Here is a 21,292-nt window from a genome sequence, read left to right as displayed (position 1 = left end):
TGTGACCTACATGTGAATTATTTGTTTCTGTTTGCATCACAAAGTACCGATGTTAAAAAAAAGGAAAAAGAAACTTCAGTGTTGGTGGATAAAATAGAGAAGGAACTACTTGTGCTTTGGTAGTTTGATACAATTTTGTTATGGTTTTGCTATGTATTTGGCAAAACCATTCATTTGTTTCTTTTTATTAGCTGGTTGTTTCAACATCCAAATATTGCTATTAGCATATCAGGTTTGTGAATATGTCTTAAGGCAAAAAGCCTTAACATGCCCAAACTGCAAAATTTCTGAAGTTATAGTCTGCTGCTTCGATTTCCTTCTCAAGTTCTAAGTAGTTCACAATTTAAGACAAATTTAAAAGAAAAAATATGACATTATTTATAGTGTTTAATTTTGCATGTAAATTAGTTACTTGTCAAGAATTTGATGGAGAAGTGAAAGTAAAATAAAACTGATTTAGTCTTTTAATCTGAAGTTTCAATATTTTGTTTATGCTAATAAAATATTTTTTTATTCTATATAGATAGATAGAAGACCAGGCAAATTTAAGCTTTCATTCTTAAGAAAACTATTGTGTTTGAAATACGAACAAAAATACAATACAAACATGATATACGTGGTTAACACCCACCAACATATTTTGTTGGCTAAAGTGAAAGTGATTTTGAACTCTTTATAAAGATTTTGAGTACAAGTATTAGAAAATAAATATGATTGAGAAGAAGAGCTTCACTAAAAATGGTTAGTTACGTTAATAAGTAAAATAAAAGTATAGATTTTTCACAATAATGCTAAATGACCACACACGTACATGTTTAGCAATCACAATTATATGCACCTAAATAATAGCCAACAAACTAATAGTAAAAAAGAATCTTTGAGTGAATATGGGTTCACTTATGTAAGTGGAAACGTGGAAATGCATAGAAAAAATGCGTAGAAAGTGAAAAAACCTTAGCCTGCCCTTTACATAATAATTATTTTATAATAATATATTTTAAATTTTTTAAATTTTGAATATTTTAGAAATTTTATATATTTTAAATTTTTATTTAAATAAGACATTAAATATTTAGGATATGTATTTGTTTAAGATTTTGAATATTTTAATTTTTTTATATATTTTAGATTTTTATTTAAATAAAACATTAAATATTTAGGATTTGTATTTATTTAAAATTTTAAATATTTAGAAATTTTATATATTTTAAATTTTTATTTAAATAGGACATTAGATATTTAGGATTTTGAATATTTTAGGAATTTTATATATTTTAGATTTTTATTTAAATAGAACATTAAATAATTATGATTCTTATTTATTTAAAATTTTGAATATTTTAAAACAATTATATATTTTAAATTTTATTTAAATAATACATTTAATAATTTAAGATTTGTAAATATTTTAAAGAATTTATATATTTCAATTTTTTTTTTATTAATATAGGACATTAAATATTTAGGACTTATATTTATTTAAATTTTTGAATATTTTAGAAATTTATATATTTCAATTTTTTATTTAAATAATTTTCCTGACAATCATAAAGTGTTTGAACAATTTTACATTACATAATTTGTATTTTTTGTGAAACTAATTCTTACACGGAAATAGTACTTTAATTAAAAAAAATTATAATTCATAAATAAGTTAATTCTCCAACAATTTTTAAATAGAAGTATAAATTTTTAATATTATAAATAATTCGTATTCTTTTTTAAAAATAATTATTCTTACAAAATTTTAATTAACTAAAATCTAAAAAAAAAATCATATTTTATTATTTAAATACTTTTAAAGACAATGACAATTTGTAAACTTAAAAAAAATTAAAAATTCTCCAACAACTATAACATTAATCACAAATTCTAATAAACTTTTCTAAAAAATCTAAACATAAATCAATTAAAAAAACTTCAATTTCTTCACACTCCACTCTCAAATCACTCAAAATTCACTTTTTTAACTTCTCACACATTTGACTCCAAAAATACACCCTAAATCCTTAATAATGTACTACATAAAATCATAATTCATTATAAAAAATAAGTTATTAAAATCATATATAAGTTTTATTTTTCTATTAGAGGTTGAATACATTTATTCAAAAATAAAATAAAACTATGTTTTTGAAAAAAAAATAGTTGGGCAAATTTTTAATGGAACTCAAATAATTATGTGTGAAATAGTAAAATATATATGTGTGAAAAGGTTGAGCTCTGAGATCTATGATATAATTTAGTACAAATACTAAGCCTGTAGAGATTAGGTAATCAACATTAAGTTTATATATATATATATATATATATATACACTTATGTAATGTAATATATACTTGTATATTTATATTAGAACTTTATATTTTGAGATGTAAAATATCACATGCTAAAATTAAATCAAAACACTAATATAAATGCATTGATACTTTAAATAATCAACTAACATATTTTCTAACATATAAGTATTTAATTAGTGTCATTTGATATTAAAGATCAAAAGTAATGATTTTTCAATTTTAAAGAACCAAAAACAAATTAAAAAAAAACTTACATGAATCATAATCAAAATTAATTTATATTTAAGCATTTACAACTACCTACCTCCTATTTCCTTCCTCATCTTTATATATATATATATATATATATATATATATTTATGAATGTATATTCACATTCTTATATATTAAAATAATATCATATTAAAATATAAAATATTCTAAGACAGCACAATTTGAAAAATATATAATTTTGTAAGAATGATATCAAAAAAAATATTTTTAAAAGGAAAAGTTATTTTGAATTTGAGAATAATTGTTCAATTACTTATTTTATTAAATAAATACATATTTTTATTTATTAAATGATAAAATTTTCCAATTAAAATATGACAAAAAGAAGCTATAGAATGATGCATTATTTATACAATGATATAAATAGATAATAAAATGAAGTGTAAATATTGAGATAATAAGACTCATATAGTATTTAGATAAATATAAATAAATTTAATATTTTTATATAATAATTATTATTATGAATTTTAAACATAATATACGATAAAATTTAATGATATAATCAAATATTATATTTATCAAATATATTAATTTATTACATTTAATAAATATTATTATAATATATGTATATTTAATGAAAAGATTTTAAGGTGGTAAACTAGATTATATATTGGTAGAGAAAATAATAGAGGCATATCTCTTTAATTGCTTAAAAATAATTTATCAAGCATTTTAAAATATTTAAATTCAAATTTATTTGAATACATAACAATAATAATAACTTATCTCATAATTTCTATACTTATATATTATTTAATAAATTTAATTTATTTTAAATTTAACTATAGATTTAAAAAAACTTTATCAAGTTAGTGAAAAATAACTTGATAAATTAAAATTATTTAATACATTTTAATTGAAAATATATTTTAAAGAATATTCTTTTGCAATATTGTTAATCTAAATTAATGGAGTACACTATATATTTTAACATAAGTGTCATACAAAATATAAGGGTGAATAATATTGTAATATTTGCATATATAAGAAGATAAACAAGTAATTTACTATATATTTTAATAAAAAAATGTGCATAAAAGAGATTATTGTGTTTTACTTAAATTAAATAGGATAAAATGTATATTTAGATATGAGAATATATTTATTAAAAATATGATATTATTTTATAATGAATGTTCTAATCTTAAATTTGTTGAAGATCAGAATTTCATCATTTTAAGACGCCTCATACATTTAGATTTATTTATGTAAGTTTCATATGTTTGTGTTATTTAAGATTGATTATATTTTTATTTTGTATGATTTTCGTCATTAATATGATTGTTTTCGTCTTTGGATTGTATAGGGTAGCTAGCTTGAAGGGGATTGGACTTAGAAAGTTGAACTTAAATTTTTAAAAAACTTAATCCAACAACGTTTATTATTAATATTATTTAATTATTATTATATTAAAAATATAAACTTTAAATCTAACTTATAAAATAAAGTTTACGATCGCTCACTCATATATTAATAAAATATTTTTTATTTCTAGTCAACGTAAAATTTCCAATACACCCTTATGCCAAAACTATGCCAAAACTGTTAACTCATATTTATTTATTTATAAGATAGATGTAGATGCACTCTACAACTTCATGTTTTTAAGTTGCAGTCAATAAAATTTAAAATTTTAATTTTACCTTTGAGTTGTGAGTATATGATTCTGGAATGTACAATCATTATATATATTTAAAAGTGTATATTAGAGAATATATATTTCTATTTTGGATTATATTCCGGGATCCACTATCCAGAATGTATTAATACAATACAATGAAAATACATTTCATCCGAAAATACATTCCAAAATGCATAATCAGGATTGTATTTGTATTCTTCAAAATAAGTTTATTAAAAATTTCATAAAATTTATATTTCGTAATATACAATTCAAAATACAAAATTGTGTTTCGAATTATATATTTTGTATTTATGATTGTAAAATTTAAAATACAATTTTCTATTTTAGATTATACATAAGACAATTTTACATTTTAAAATGTACAATTCAAAATAAGAATACAATTTTGTATTCCATATTCTATAAGTTGAAATACAAATTTCAGAAATGTAAAATTAAAATTTCAAATTTTATGGATGTGCAGCTTGAAAAATATTTATAGAGAATGCAAGTGCCTGAGATAAATTTTGATTGTTACATAGCCCTAATAACTACCGGAAGGATATGAGTGCAAGTTTTTCATTAATGTTCTATTTGAATTGAATCATAGAAAAGGAGTGAAAAAAGAAAGAAAAGAAAAAGTAAGAAATGGGCATAAAATATTGTTATTTCAATTAAGATCGAATAAAAGAAAGCATTTTCATTGCAATATTATTTTATTCAGTTTTTTTTATATTTATATATTATTATTATATTTAAAAAATATTTGTTTAAAATCCACACTATTTTAAACATGAAAAAGATAAAAGGAAAATACATTACACAATCAATTATGTAATACTTCTCTTCATTTTGGCACAAAAAAGAGGTGCACCTCTCCATCTTTTCCACATTTGACTGGAAACAAACTCCCACTGGACTCACTCTTTTTGCATCTTCATGCACATTTTTGGCGAATACAAGCAAACAAGCATAAGATGAAAATCCAAGTGACAGCACTAGCAAATAGGGCTACATATATTCTTAGCTTCACTACATAGAAAGATGCAATTAATGACTTACCTTTTCCATTTGCACGATACCCAAGAAAGAATGACCAGATGTAAAAGATTTCGGGTATCTAAGCAATGATCCCAATCAGCAAGCTCATAGGCTGTGAAGTAAGGAGGAACTGGCAGAAGAGAAAACTCCTTAGCTATTGAACAAAACGCACTGTTAGATAAATAATTATTTCAGTTAACTAAATTGTACAGTAATTTAACTTAAAAACAGCTATAGGACCTAGAGTACAAATACAATATACCATCTCTTTCCAGCTTTGCAATTAAATTTAAATCACCTGATTCAGGCACTTCTTTTATACAACTTTTAACCGTATTCACATCTTGACCATCCCGTAAACCAATAAAAGGATTTCAAAAATTGGAGCTGGAATTCATGGTTGATTGGACACAAGACACTTGTACAGTAATACTCAGTTCCTTTCACTGCATTTAAAACGCGGCTCACTATAAGTACGTAACAGAAACTTCCGCTAACTTTATTTTTCTCTTAATACTAACCCATCTATGCTGTTTTGAATAAGAAGAAAGCTCAAGGATTCTAAAACTTCTTCATACATGCTTGGTAAATGTTAATCGCTAAGAACGAGCACCCTTGAATAGAGAAACAGTAAAAGCAAATGCAAAAGGGTAGCACCAGCCTTCTAGGCAAAGGGAAACATCAATCAGGAATGTAAGAAAACTATTCGGTAGTGATTTTCCCAACACTTTTGAAAGGTTCGTGTAGTTTAGATACCATGTATAGTCCAAGTTCTGGAGAGCTTGAAGTGCGAATTTAAGAAAAGTGTCTTTGGTCAAACATGTTTATGAGGCTCCCTTCTTCTTTGGTCCTTTTTAGATTTGACGTCCTTTGTAAGCATTCTTGGAGCTATGGCCATAGCCATTAACTCTTGGAAGAGGAGTTTACAAGCATAAGGAATGAAAACCTACACGGACAATCAAAGCAAAAAAAAATCAGCACAAGGAAAAGTTACACATCGACTACTAGAAAAGATAAACGATCATTCACCTGAACAATGTCAGTTTTGTTTTTGCACCCCCTGCACTCAAAGGAATTCTTCTTGAGATTTGCAATAGCTATCAACCCACATTTCTCACATACATGGACCCTATATGCATCACTTTGATCAAACAACCTTTCCTTCAGGAAATGAGCAGCTCCATGAGCTATCATGCAATCTCGTTCCATCTCTCCAAATCGAAGACCTCCATCTCGTGACCTTCCCTCAGCAGGTTGCCTTGTGAGGATCTGCACAGGACCCCGGCCACGAGAATGGATCTTGTCATCAACCATGTGCTTCAATCTTTGGTAATACGTAGGACCAAGGAAAATCATTGCACTGAGACGTCTCCCTGTATGACCATTGTACATAGTCTCAAAACCACGCATTTGATACCCACATTTGTGTAGAGCTTTGCTGATACTGTCCACCTGGATTACAGTAATAAAAGATAGAATTTTAAACATAGACAACACATATTCAATGTCTTGAGATAAATATACCAAAAATGAATTTTATCAGACAGGTGAAGTTGAAAAATCATTTTGACTGACTTCTATAAAAAGATATAATTCACCCTGAAGAACAGACATTTTCGTTTGTTCTACATGGTTAGGTTTAGGGTATTAGATGGAAGAATATTACTTACAGTAACATCTGTAAAAGGAGTAGCATCTCCTTCTTTTCCCATGTGAGCTGCCACCTTCCCCATGATACACTCAATAAGCTGACCAATTGTCATTCGAGAAGGAATGGCATGTGGATTGACAATAATATCAGGGGTGATGCCTTCTACAGTCCAAGGCATGTCTTCTTGAGTATAAGTCATACCAACAGTTCCCTTCTGACCATGTCTACTACTGAATTTGTCACCAATCTGTGGTATACGAACAGATCTCACTCTTACTTTCACAAATCTCAATCCATCAGCATTTGTTGTTAGCAAAACCTACAAAATCGAAAAAAAAATTATAATCCGGTGATTAAAGTAAATGATAAGAATTCAGGATTCTGGAATACAATAATATGTTCTTACTTCCCATGTAGACATTTTATTTTTGTATGCAACGCTTTATTTAATAATTAAAATTTAAAGCCTCTCATTCACTCACTAAGCGTTCATAACATAGGCTCAAACTCAACATGTAGCACATTGAAGTAAATGAATATTATAAACTTACTTGATCAACAATTCCAGTTTCACTGTGACGTAAGCTTATGCTGTGATCACGCCTAGTGTATCGTAAAGCTTGTCCCTGAGCCTCCTCCTGAGATATTGGGGTGGTCTTTCCAATAATAACATCCTCACCAGATACTCTTGTGCCCTATTTCATTATAATAAATTGATTTTTGTAAAATTTATCGGGAACAGACAACAAAAAGTATAAATACAGATATGCTTACTGGTGGTGCAAGACCATCATCGTCCAGCTTATCATAAGAACCGTGTCTCATTCCCTGAAAATGAAACTCCGTAATAAACCACCAACAAGAAACCAATATCTTTTCCCAAATAAAAATGCAAAGCAAGAATAGTAATTTGCGACCAAAGCCAAAATTCTCACCATGGTGTTAGCTCTATCTGGACGGCCAAAATCTTCTTTGACTAGGGTTCCCATCTTTTTCTCTTCATCTCTATAAAAGTTAAAGAAAGCAGCATTTCATAAAAATCACAAACATGGCAACCAAAAGGAGAAAATATCCAATTAAGGGCATTAGTACCTATATGAACGGAAAAACAGAGACCGAAAGAATCCACGATCTATTGATGACTGGTTCATGATCACAGAATCTTCTTGATTGTAACCAGAATAACAGGAAATGGCCACGATGGCATTCTAAGACACAACGGGTAAATGTATTAGAATGTTTAAATTATCAACAAAATGAAATAAAGAAAGGAAGCATGATTTTACAATTCCAGCTGGGAGTTGACGGAAGTGAAGATGCTCCATGGCTCTTGTAGTGACTAGTGGCTTTTGCGGATAATATAAAACATAGGCCAAGGTGTCCTAAGTAATGGAGCAAAAACATGGAGTAAAATCCAGTTTCAAGTAAAATACATATACAGAAGAAGGCACTTATTAATCACAAGAAAGAACAAACAGTACCATTCGAAACTGGTAGTTGGTAACATATATTCCCATTGCTTGCTTTCCCATTGCAGACTGATAAGTATTACGTGGGGACTGATTGCACCAGTTATAGATAAGTAAGATGGATAAAGTGTATTAATCAAAATGAAATGCATAAAAAAGGAAAATACAAATTTACCTGATTGTGATCAGGAAATGGTATGATGGAAGCACATACACCCAAAATCAGTGATGGGTGGATTTCACAATGAGTATAAGTATCAGAATATGCTTCTTCTGGATTGATCCTAGCTTGTACAAGATCCTGTAACATGTATTCAATAATTAATTTTTGTTGCTTTATAGCCTCTTTATTTGCATTAATGAACCTACATACTCAATAAAGGGTATACTTTTTTCAAATCCAGAATTATAATACTAACATTAATTGTCATGGAAATCATTGTAGTCTCTTCTTCTTCCGTGTCAATATATTCTATAAAGCCCTTGGAAACTAGATCATGCCATCCACCCTCTTCAGGGGATTCCTGAAGAAATTGAATAATGAGTTAAGCAATTACTGAAACAATGTCAACTCCAAAGATACACTAAGTTGATGCCGGCTCACCCTCTGTTGTAAAGCATGAATATCCTTCTTCTTTATGAGAAGCCTTTGCCTATCCACAATGAATAAAGGACGACTGCAACGACCATAATCTGTATATATACGCAATTCTTTAAGACGGATGTCTCTGACAACCCCAACTTCAGTGTTAACATCAACCTGAACCATGAGAACCATCAGCATCATATCATACCGCAATTAAAACATCTAAGCAACTTTAATTAAGCAAATCCCAAAAGAAAGTAAATAATGGCTATTCAGAGGGCTCTATCATGAAGTTATCAGTAAACCAACTATTTGAAAGACTCATGCTATGGCCTCCTCTGAAAATATTTTATCCTTGCTGTAATTTTATTCTTTATCAAAGCCATATCTTGCATTTAAGACTAGGTTTATGTATTTAGAAACAATCCCATAATCACAGGGATTTGACTCCTTAGAATTAGCAGTCCATATTTTTTAAAATAACCAGCAGGCTCATGTATTTATAGGCCTAATGACCTTATACTTCATACAATACAGGAGAATATAAATTTGAGAAAAACACTCGTATAAACACATGTAGAATTTCATAATAAGTAGCAGCATCTGGGAAGTTTTAAGATAGATTAGTCAGGCCCATAATATTAGATATGGAAAATAATGCCACCGTTATCATATCGTACCTACTATTACTATAGCATGCTATCTTCTTTTAAGCAGGGGGATTGCTTTTTCGGACAGATTCAATCAAACAAAAAAAATAGGCAGTCCAAAAAAATCAAAAGTGAAATGATAGTTACCCTTCGTCTCAGCTTTCTTAATGTTCTCACCAACATATCAGGATCACGATGGATACCCATCCAGCAACCATTTACAAAAATTTTTGTTGCTTGGGGAATCACTGCAGGAGAAATTTCCTATGCGAGATAGAGAACAAACAAATTTAAGCATAGAAATCATAAGGACTCGACAGAGAAACAAAGTAACTTTGCACAGGAAGGCCATCAACCTCAAAATTCTCTGTGCCCCATTCTTCCAAAAACTCTAGAATAGGATATGCAGCTGAACCAACTGTTATGTAGACCATCAATGCCAGATTCTTCACCAGTCCACAGGCCTATATAATAGCCCAATCACACTCGTAAACACCAGAGAGAAAGATGAGTAATAATATAGAAGTATGCTTAGAAGGCAAAATACACACTTGTCCTTCGGGTGTTTCTGCTGGACACATCATTCCCCATTGTGAATTATGCAGCTGTCTTGGTTTGGCCAACTTCCCTGGAATAGTAAAAATTACAGTATTAATTACAACTTAGATAGACAAGCAGTATTGCAATAATGCATAATCTGAGTGAATCTACAGAAATAACTGACAAAACAATACCTATTACATTTACAGTATTAATTTATGCAGGCAATGTAAAAACAGAGAGGGAAAAATTGTAGGGTGGATCATGCTTGAATAGCCAAGAAAGATTACCTTCACGCCCTATTGGGGAATTCAGTCTTCGCAAGTGAGATAAAGTGGATGCGTAGGTTAAACGATTCAGCACCTGAAGCAGAAGATCAAAATGATCAGTTTTATTTCTTCTATAGAAGACATAGCAAAACAATTACTTGAATCATACCTGTGAAACTCCAGCTCTAGTCCCTGCAGCATTTGCTTGCCCCCAATTACCAGTAGCAAGTGAGTATTTAAGTCCACTAGTGACAGTTTTTGCTTTGATAGCAAATTGCAGATTAACATCTTTCCCATTATCAACACACTACAACATTCATGGGGTACAAAGGTTTAGGCAATGCAAAATGCATACAGCAATAGGAGTAACTTGAAGTCTGAACAAACCTTCTGTACATATGCCCTGACATCTCTAGTTAGCTTTCTGAATAGCTGCAGCACAAGTTCCAGCGGTCAGGAATTGACTAATCAGAAAGTTACTGTGTAAAAAGACAAATGAAACTGGGTAATATCAGATACAAACCATTCTAAAAAGACCACCAAGTAAAGGACCGGCCAGATCCAGCCTCTTGTTTCCGTAATGATCCCTATCATCCTCAGCTCTCCGCCCAAGCGCACAGAGTAGTAACCGGTGAATGATATATCTATAGGGCAATGACAGTATAATAAATACTCACCATGTCATCAAAATGAAAACACAGTATCTGAAAAAGAATAAACTTACCCAAAATAGTAAGCTTTCTTGGTCTCACAATATTCTCCAATGCCAACGTGAGGGAGCATCTCCTTTTGAAGGATCTCCTTAGCATACCTGCAGATTATGATACAAGTGTAACCCTAACTCAGTAAAAAGGATGCAGCACAAATCATTGTCAGGTTTTAAAACATCCAACTAAACTCACTTAATTCTCTTTTCCTTGGTTACACCAACAGTGGATCCTCTTTTCCCAATATAGTCAAGTGCAACCTGCAGTTGAGATAAATTTATTAGAAATTAAAAACCAAACTAACTAATGCTAAGTACATGGAGTGTAAAATAGTGTATCAAATGCCACCATATTCCACTAATAATAAAAGCTTTGAATAATCTTAAACTAAAAAGAAATAACCATTACCACAATTCACTAATAATGCCAGATTTCAATCATCTGAAATTAAAAATAAATAACCATCTCACTGCAAGAATCATTTGACAGCATACAGAAAGAGTGTACAGTAAAAGAAAACATATTGCAATGCATAAAAGGAAAGAATTTGGGTTCTTCTGACACCCCATACTAAAAACACATTTACTATTATACCCTTCAGTAGAAAAAATTGAAAAAATAAAATATAACTTTAACCTAATTTAATTTAACCTACTTTCACCTTCTCTCCCTCTCCTTCACCCCAACGCCGCACACCTCAACCATCTCCCACCTTCTTCACCTCCTTCAAGCTTTCTCATTCTCTCCAAGTTCTCCATATCTCAAAGCTTCCATTCCTTCTAAAGGTCTCCTTTTCCACTGCCATCTTCATTTACAGCATTTACATGTTAGTAATTTCATTGGTTTTAATTTTGAAGTGAAATGTGGCGAAAGCCTGCCTATAACCATTTACACAAATAGGTACCGGATGAGTTTTAAGTTAGGTTCCAGATTATGTAATCCGGTGGGTTTTTAATTAGGTTCCGGATTATGTAATCCGGTAGGTGTTAGGTTTTCAACGTTCAAGATTATATAATCCGGTAGGTTTATCCAATTAAGTTCCGCATTGCATAATCCGGAAGTTGCATTTTTTGTGTTTCGGATTGAATAATCCATAGCTTTGGTTTTGGTTTTTGTGTGAGTTTTGCACGTTCCGGATCCGTTATACACATGGATTATCTAATTCGGAACACTGTTGTTCTTGACACCGGATTGCATGATTCGTTGATGGAGCGGATTACATAATCCGGAAATGAGTATTTAAGAGCACGATAACTTACCAGAGAAAGAGGAGAATGACAAACCAACCACTGTCGGAACCCACAATAGTTACCACCACCACCTCAACCACGAGCTCAAGCACCACAACCGTGACACTGCACCCCACCACCACAATAAACACCTTCTTTACCACTCGTGGACAAAATGTAAAACAATTCTTTCATTTTATCTTTTTTACTGAAGGACAGTTTTGGTATTTTAAAATTTTATGGAGGTGTCCGAAGAAATCATGTGTCTACAAATTGGCTTCAAAAATAATTGTGGCCATTTGGGCTTTATTTAATTGGGCCCATGCAGTGCCTCCATCCCAACCCACTTGAGGGTTGCTTCTTCCTGCACCTCCATACATTCTTATGGCACCCCATACTTTTATGTGAAAATACGTTTCTGCCCTTCAATAAAAAATCAGAAAAGGCTTCCGCATTATGTAATTCAGAACACATTTTAAAAAAATAATTCCGGATTACATATTCTGGAAGCTATTCCCAGATCCAGATAAGGCTTCCGGATTATGTAATCCAAAATGTATTTTTTTCAAAATTCGGGAAAAGCTTCCAGATTATATAATCCAGAATGTGTTTTTTCAAAAATTTCCTTCCGGATTCTACCAATCTGGAAAAGGTTTCCTAATCATAAATTGGCTTCCAGATTACATAATCCGAAATATATTTTTAAGAAAAAAAACATGTTCCGAATTATATAATCTGAAATATAGATGTGCATTATGGATTGGCTAATCCATAACGTTGTACTGGATTCGAGAACAAGTTTTGGATTGCCTAATCAATAACGTTTTACTAGATTGAGGAACAAGTTCCAAATTTCCTAATCCATAACGTTTTACTGGATTCGGGAACAAGTTCTGGATTGCCTAATCCATAAGGTACACAAACATTTTAATTAATTTTGGATTGTGTAATCAGAGAATCAATAGATTTTACAATCTGAAATATACAAAAAAAAAACACCTCCATAATCAAACCTTCAAACATTTTAACTTTTTTACATAAATGTGTTTTTGAAATTATAAAACTTATGGGGTGCCGCAAGAACATATGGAGTTGCAGGAAGAAGCAACCCACTTCAGAAACCCTAAAAAGAAAATGTTCGGCACGTGAGTGTGATAAATTGCCACCACATGTACCACGAGGCTGCCAAAGATAGCACTGTGCCACCACGTCATCACAACGCTATGAAGTGACATCACAAGAAGTGTAGCCTGTGAGACCACTATCATAAAGCACACAAGAATCGTCGTTGTGAGGAACATCGCGAGAGGAGGCGCTGCAAGAGGCGTCAGTGAGATGTATGTTGTCGCAAGAACCACTGCGAGAGGTGTCGTCGTGAGAACCGCTAACGCCTCGAGAAAGGGGATTTCCAACATCACGAATCTCGTCACTCTCATGCGAGTTGCGATTTACAACCTGATCCCAAACGATCCGCCATAATCACACTTTTTAAGTGATCAAAGGTCTCTGACACAAATCGTAAAGGCGTACAATCTTATAACTTGTATCACAATCTTGACTACCATGGTCATCATTCGCGATGACTCTAATGGCAATCTCCGACTCAAGTCTCACCTCCACAACAACTTCAGACCAAGGACTTGGGTCCACTCATCAATGTTGCACAATTCTCATCTAGCATTGTCATTTCCTAACAAAAGTATGACTTCAACATTTTGACCAAGACTGTGTGATTGATTTTCATCTCAACGATAGTCTTATGGATCCTTATTTGAAGCTTATTTTGGGGTAGGGTGAGACACTCAAAGATCCTAGAAGATACCATTGTCTAGTAATTACTTCATTGGTACTAGACCAGAAATCACATATACTGCTTTGAGTTACCATAGACTATCTCAACCCTTTTATACCTGTTTATCGTCTATTTCTTCTGTATCCATTCCAAAATTTGTAGGTGATGTTTTAGCTCATCCTGGTTGGCGTCAGGCCAAGCTTAATGAAATGAATGCGCTTCAGGATAATGGAACTTGGGAACTTGTTCCTTTACCATCCAGGAAATCTGTTGTTGGTTGCAGGTGGATTTTTGCTATCAAAGTTGGTCCTGATGGTACTATTGATCGTCTCAAAGCTCGTCTTGTGGCTAAGGGTTATACCCAAATTTTTTGTTTAGACTATGGTGATACATTTTCTCCAGTGGCAAAGATGGCCTCTGTTTGATTATTCATAGCTATGGTTGCTCTTCAACAATGACCTCTTTATCAATTGGATGTCAAAAATGCTTTTCTTAATGGGGATTTGCAGGAAGAAATTTATATGGAGCAACCTCCCAGTTTTGTTACTCAGGGGGAGTCTTCTGGATTGGTATGTTGTCTTCGCAAATCCTTTTATGGCCTCAAACAGTCTCCTAGGGCTTGGTTTGGAAAATTTAACAATGTTGTTCAACAATTTGGTATGACTTATCATTCAGTTTTTTATCGTTACTCGAGTGCTGGGTGTATCTATCTTGTAGTATATGTTGATGACATTGTTCTTACAGGCAGTGATCACCATGACATCTCACAAGTAAAACAACACCTTTGTCAACACTTTCAGAACAAAGATCTTGGCAAACTCAGATATTTCTTGGGGATCGAGGTAGCACAATCCAATACTGGTATTGTTATCTCTCAAAGAAAATACACATTCGATATTTTGGAGGAAATTGGGTTGATGAATTCGAAATCTGTTGATACTCCCATGGATCCCAATGTCAAGCTTCTACCCAATCAGGGGGAGCCTCTTTCAGATCCTGAGAAGTACAAGAGATTAGTTGGAAAATTGAACTATCTCACTATTACTCGTCTTGATATTTCCTTTGTAGTCAATTTCTTAATTCTCCATGTGAAGATCATTGGAATGCAGTCATTCGAATAGTGAAGTACATTAAAGGATCTCCTGGAAAAGGCTTGTTATATGGTCATAATAATCATACTAAAGTCGTTTGTTATTCAGATGTTGATTGGGCAGGATCTCCATCTGATAGAAGATCAACTTCTTCTGGTTATTGTGTCTCCATTGGTGATAACTTGATCTCTTGGAAGAGCAAGAAACAAAGTGTTGTGGCAAGATCTAGTGCAGAAGCAGAATATAGAGCTATGGCCTCGGCTACTTGTGAGCTTATTTGGCTTAAACAGTTACTTAAAGAATTGAAATTTGGAGAGGTCACTCAAATGACACTTATATGTGATAATCAGGTTGCTCTTCATATTAGCTCAAATCCAGTTTTTCATGAAAAGACCAAACATATTGAAATTGATTGTCATTTCATTCGAGAAAATATTATATCGGGAGATATCAAGACTGAGTTTGTTAATTCAAATAATCAATTAGCAGATATTTTTACTAAACCCTTACGAGGGCCTAGGATTGATTACATTTGTAACAAGCTGGGTACATATGATCTATATGCACCAGCTTGAGGGGGTGTGTTAGATATTCTTATATATAATTAGATATTATTTGATATTATGAGATATTATAGATATTGTTAGATATTTCATATTTATGTAATGGGCTTAGCCCATATGTTTCTTTTCCTATATAAACATAACCCTATGTGTTCAATATACACAAGGGATTTACCCTATTCTTTATTTTCCTTTAATAGTTAGCATATTCCAAAAGACATCATGTGATAGTCATTGAAATTGTGATATGCATCCTTTGATATGTCAACAATGCATAAGAGCACAGTTTAATATTTGTAAATAAAATTTCAAAATTGTTTGTTGTTATGGTGTTGATAAAAAAAGATCGCAATTAGATAGGTCTACTTATGAATATTGCCTTCTCACTGTTGGGAACTTATTTCTTGGAGCAAGAAGCAGATAACAGTTGTTGGATCCAGTGTAGAAGTTGAGTATCGTGCTACGACAACAACTACATGCGAGAATACATGGCTAAAGCAACTTCTCCATTAGTTAAAATTTGGAGGAACACATGATACTTGACTTATATATGACAATGATGTTGTCATTCACATTCCATCAAACCCAATCTTCCATGAGCGAACTAAACACAGAGAAATTTATTGTCATTTTGTGAGAGAAGGTGCTCTGAGGAGAAATCATTACTAACTTCGTTAACTTCATAAAACAACTTGCAAACATGCTAACTAAATCCCTGAAAAGCCCTTGTATTGACCACATTTTTAACAAGCTTGGCTCATATGACATATATGCCCAACTTTAAGGGGAGTGTTAAAGATATCATTTGATCTTAGTAACTAGGGAAATGTGTACAACTGATAATTAGGGATATTCTCCATTATTAGTCGCTATTAGGTTTCCCTATACTGTACTTTGAAAGATTAGAAATAAAGGATATTTTTGTGTGATTAAACACACAATTCACAACAGCAGAGAAACTCCTCAGACTTTTTTTTTTAATATTTTTAGGAACCTAAGCAACATTAAATATACAATTCAAGAAAAAAAAAAGACCAATCCCCTGAACAAGTGAAGAACAATTCAGAGACTGGAATGGGATGGAGCTGTATAATGATCTCACATAATTACTGTAAATTCTAGACTAGATAAGCAAGCACCACCGTGGCTGCAAGCAAATAATATATAAAACTAGCTAACTCACCTGTTGATTTTGAATTACGAACGCTTCTTCCAGAGAAGGACGTAGCAAATCCATCATTTGAGTATCCGAAAAGTCATAGCATATATGTTCTAATATATCTTTATCAGCAACAAACCCCAATGCTCGAAACACAATAATGATGGGAATTTCAGTTCGAATGTAAGGAAGAGTGGCACGTATATATTGTCCTGAAGAACCCTGAAATGGTAAAATTCATAAACTCAGACATTGCATAAAACACACAACCACGAAAAACAATTTGCCGGAAAAGTCAATTGCAAAATTAACATTACCCCTTTGGAACTAGTCCGAGAGAGCATGCGCACAAACATAGTACTGGGTGGTCTGTTCTGTGACTCCGCCATGGACCGAACTTCAGCCACATAGGCATACTTGTTTGGCTGCCTCTTCTTAAAGACATAGACATGGTTGGTGCTCATCTTCTCCTGAGCAATCAGAACTTTCTCACTCCCATTAATAATGAAATACCCTCCTTGATCATACGGACATTCCCCAAGCTCAGTCAAATCCTTCTCTGAATTCTGGTATAATGTGCAGTAACTAGACCGAAGCATTATAGGAACCTAACATTAAATAACAACAAAAAGAAAAAGAGTAATCACTAATCAGTCATTGTGCTTAATCAGTGAATACCAAAATTAAAATTATCCAAATCAAGAGACACCTTGCCAATGAAAACTTTCGTGAAATCCTGAGTCTCAGTGACCTCTTCACCATCGTGCCCCTTCTTTATAACCCTCTTAGAGACATCAACATACAAAGGAGCTGAATACGTGAGGTTCCTTAACCTAGCAGCCTTGGGAAACAACGAGGCCGTTTCTCCATCAGACTCCGTCATCATAGGCTTACTCAAGTAAATCTGACCAAAACTGATTTTATAAACAGTCTGCAAAAAATCACATTTGAAATATGTCATCATTATTGTTGATCATCTTATCACTATGTACAATCATTTTGATAGGACATGGTCACAGGAAAAGTTATCTATATCCCTAAAAAAGGTAGAAAATTGTATTCATCTAATCACTATTTACAACTACACGCAATTATTTTATCTAATTACTATTACCTTCACGTCTAATTAATCACACATGAATTTTGGAGATGCGTCTAAAACTTCATCCACAGTATCTTACGTGGATACCTAAGAAAAGAATATGCTAGATGTATAGGTATCAGGATCAATAACAATGATCATTAATTTGGATATGAAAGGCAGAAACATTTCCTGGTATCTTCTATCAGCATCCTAAACCTCATGAAACAATCTGAAAATTTCATATTCATGGCACCGGTCCCTTTTACTTTTCATTTTTAGTTAGCAAGTCTAGTAGGCACATACGTTTAGCATACAAAAGCTTAGCAATTGATAGCAGGTCTCTGATGAAAATGATCTTCTATAAGAAACACCAGTTAACTATCACAAGTTTGTTGCCAACAGAATATAAGTACACTAATACTTCATTACGTGCTCACATAACTGAAATTGAGGTTCAACACTGAATCCGTTTAAAAATGGGTGAAAAACAGCAAGAAATTTTTTCGCAGTAGTTAACATAAGTAAAAAATAACTGTCAATGAAAGAAAGCACTACTTGCTTAAGCTCCAACAATAAAACTGTCATCTAAAACAGAGTGATATAGCATTTGCATGGCAGCAAAGTGAACCAAGTATCCATTTTTCAGCACTCAACGCAACCTAATGATAAGACTCAAGTATTTGGGGAATCCAGCCTTTAAAAGCTAGTTTCTAGGGAAGAGAACCGAGCACACAAGGCTATTAAGGACAGAGAACCAAACACTTTTAAACACTACGCAATGCAGGACTAAGGCACTCTGTAGTACCCAAGTATCTATCGTAGTACCACCTAAGTCGTCTCAACTCTAGGGGACATTTCATTTAGTGACACTTTACTCAACTTCCTAACTCCGTGACATTTTACCCAATTTCTTCACTTAGTGTCACTATACTCAATTTCTTCACTTAGTGTCACTGTACTCAGTTTCTTCACTTAGTATCACTATACTCAATTTCTTCACTTGGTGTCACTATACTCAACTTCTTCACTTGGTGTCACTATACTCAATTTCTTCACTTGGTGTCACTATACTCAATTTCTTCACTTAGTGTCACTATACTCAATTTCCTCACTTAGTGACACTTCACTCAACTTCTTCACCCTGAGACACTAAACCAACTTCCTCGTTGGTAATAACCCTTTCTAGGTACTCCTTTCTGATACACCAACAACCAGTTCTGATACCAATTAATAAGCACCCAAGCAGTTGGAAACCCACCTTAAAAGCTGGTACATGGGTGCTTACCACCTAACAAACAGTGCATAATAGAACAGAGGAGAAAGGAAAAGGAAGGGGAAGAAAATCACCTCTGCAGAATCGGATTGGTGGCCGGGATTGTGCTGAGACTCGGGTCGAATTTCAATGTCAGCAGACTCGTCGACGATTTCCTGCATGGTGTTCTGGATGAACTCGTCGAAGGAATCGAGCTGTTGACGAACGAGGCCTTTCTCTTCGAAGTACGCCGAGATAACGGCCCACGCGTCTTCCTGCGTGATCTCGTCCTCCTCCTCTTCATCCTCCATCATTTGCTCCTCGTACTCGTCTTCCAACTCCATGCTAAATTGCTAAACCTGTGCTGAACTTTCCTTGCACAATGTTGGAATTTATTCAGATAAAAAACCAAAGGTTAAAGGTTCGAACGAAGAGGAGAAACCCTAGCACCGTCGGAGGGAAACCCAGGTTCAGGTATTCTGGTTCAGAAGGATGAAACAAGAAAAGAAAGGTCCGTTTGGGTTTAAGGTTTTTGAACTTTGAAGTTTTGTAGTGAACTATTGGATCCAACGGCGTTATCCAAACACTGCGTTGGATTCTGTTGTGTTGTGTGCCGTTTGTACGGAGCACATAAACGGCGCTAACGTTTCTCGTTTATTTTTTCTTTCGCGGCATTTCCTCGATACAAAGTATTCATAACGGTGCTCGTAGTTTGACTAGTATGATGACTTGTGTCTTTCTGAATTCGTACGAATTTATAATTCAATTAAATATATATATATACCTTGAAATTAATTTAAATTCCCATAAATATAAGTGTTCAAGTTGTGACAATTAAAATTTATTTTAAACATTTGTAGGTTGTTAGGTTTATATTTTAAACTAGTATAAATTTATTTTTTTATTAAATATAAAAAAATTTACTTATTTATAGAGGAGATTCAATTACAATCAAACATGATACAATTTATACAAGGAATTATGATGTTAATAAATCTCCACCCAAAATTAAATTTTAAGGCAAAGTGTAAATATTTTTCTTACATATGTTACTTAATTTTTTAATTATTAAATTTAAGCTCGTATTTTTACACCTCTAACATAAGTATACTATTTATCGAGAAAATTATTTTTAATAAGGGCAATATAATGCATAACATGACTCAAAGTTCATAAATTCCTCAAAATATTCAGTATATTTTTTTTAACTCAATTAATTCCTTATGAATTGGTTCTAACGAATATAATGTTTATAATTTTATTTTATTTTTTCATATTTAACATTCTTTAAATTAGTTAATCCCAAATTTTGGAAGAAAATAAGGGTTATCTTAACTTTTAAACTAAGTATGATTTTTAACATAAGAGAACAAGTCTCTCAATCAAAATATGAGATTGGAATAATTTGGATTTTTTTTTATTAATAGCACCATCAATATTATTGACTCAAGTCTTCTTTGATATTACTCTAAAAAAATATCACTACATTTGAGATGTGGCTTTAAAATTCAATAGTTTTGCAAACGAAATAAATAAGGATAATGTGTACAAATTATTATTGGTCTAAAATGTTAAAATTAACACAATTTTTTTTCTTAAAGTTGAAATTTATATATACATAAAGAAAATTCTAAAAGTATTCAACGATAAGTATTAACAAGTTTTAATAGTTAAAGATTAAAATTATGTGTGATTATAAATATTAACAAAATGTTTTCAAGTGTTTAGAAAATAAAAACTGAAAAGACATGTAATGATCCATGTATGTTTAATATGAGAGTTATTTAATTTATAAATATGAAATCAATATAATTAATCTTAATATCGTCAATTAATTATTATGTGAAATAAGTCCATTCACTTTGACATAAGAAATGTATGATGGAGTAGAAAAATGTTATTTAGTTTAAAGCATTAACAAATTTCAAGCAACTACAAGAGGAAACAAAATTAAATAAAAGATATTTTTCTTCTTCATACCTTTCATAATTTGTTTGAATAAAATAAAA

General features: G+C 31.9%; 1 protein-coding gene across 9 annotated transcripts; it reads right to left on the bottom strand.

Annotated features, from left to right (window-relative positions):
- Window positions 1-4,897: 4,897 nt before the first annotated feature.
- LOC137821917 (DNA-directed RNA polymerase II subunit RPB2) lies at window positions 4,898-19,802 on the bottom strand. Of its 9 annotated transcripts, XM_090295778.1 has the most exons (28): window positions 19,379-19,802; window positions 17,657-17,878; window positions 17,265-17,555; window positions 16,972-17,169; window positions 11,309-11,373; window positions 11,131-11,217; window positions 10,930-11,050; window positions 10,794-10,838; window positions 10,576-10,713; window positions 10,428-10,500; window positions 10,149-10,225; window positions 9,954-10,061; window positions 9,745-9,861; window positions 8,966-9,121; window positions 8,781-8,885; window positions 8,537-8,662; window positions 8,374-8,451; window positions 8,179-8,274; window positions 7,985-8,100; window positions 7,828-7,897; window positions 7,667-7,720; window positions 7,444-7,587; window positions 6,912-7,211; window positions 6,271-6,693; window positions 5,903-6,187; window positions 5,540-5,687; window positions 5,263-5,412; window positions 4,898-5,135 (listed from the first exon to the last, which is right to left on the bottom strand). In XM_090295778.1, the coding sequence occupies exons 1-25, from the start codon at window positions 19,625-19,627 to the stop codon at window positions 6,056-6,058; spliced, it is 3,591 nt and encodes a 1,196-aa protein (XP_090151904.1). In that variant the 5' UTR covers window positions 19,628-19,802; the 3' UTR covers window positions 4,898-5,135; window positions 5,263-5,412; window positions 5,540-5,687; window positions 5,903-6,055. The 9 variants fall into 9 exon arrangements, with proteins under 9 accessions (XP_090151904.1, XP_090151901.1, XP_090151906.1 ...); XM_090295775.1 differs by having other exon boundaries at window positions 4,898-5,395; XM_090295780.1 differs by lacking the exon at window positions 5,540-5,687 and having other exon boundaries at window positions 5,263-5,371.
- Window positions 19,803-21,292: the final 1,490 nt, after the last annotated feature.

Source organism: Phaseolus vulgaris, chromosome 9 (assembly GCF_051622355.1).
Source record: "Phaseolus vulgaris cultivar YP4 chromosome 9, ASM5162235v1, whole genome shotgun sequence".
Lineage (NCBI taxonomy): Eukaryota > Viridiplantae > Streptophyta > Magnoliopsida > Fabales > Fabaceae > Phaseolus > Phaseolus vulgaris.
This window is presented reverse-complemented; position numbering and strand designations above follow the sequence as displayed.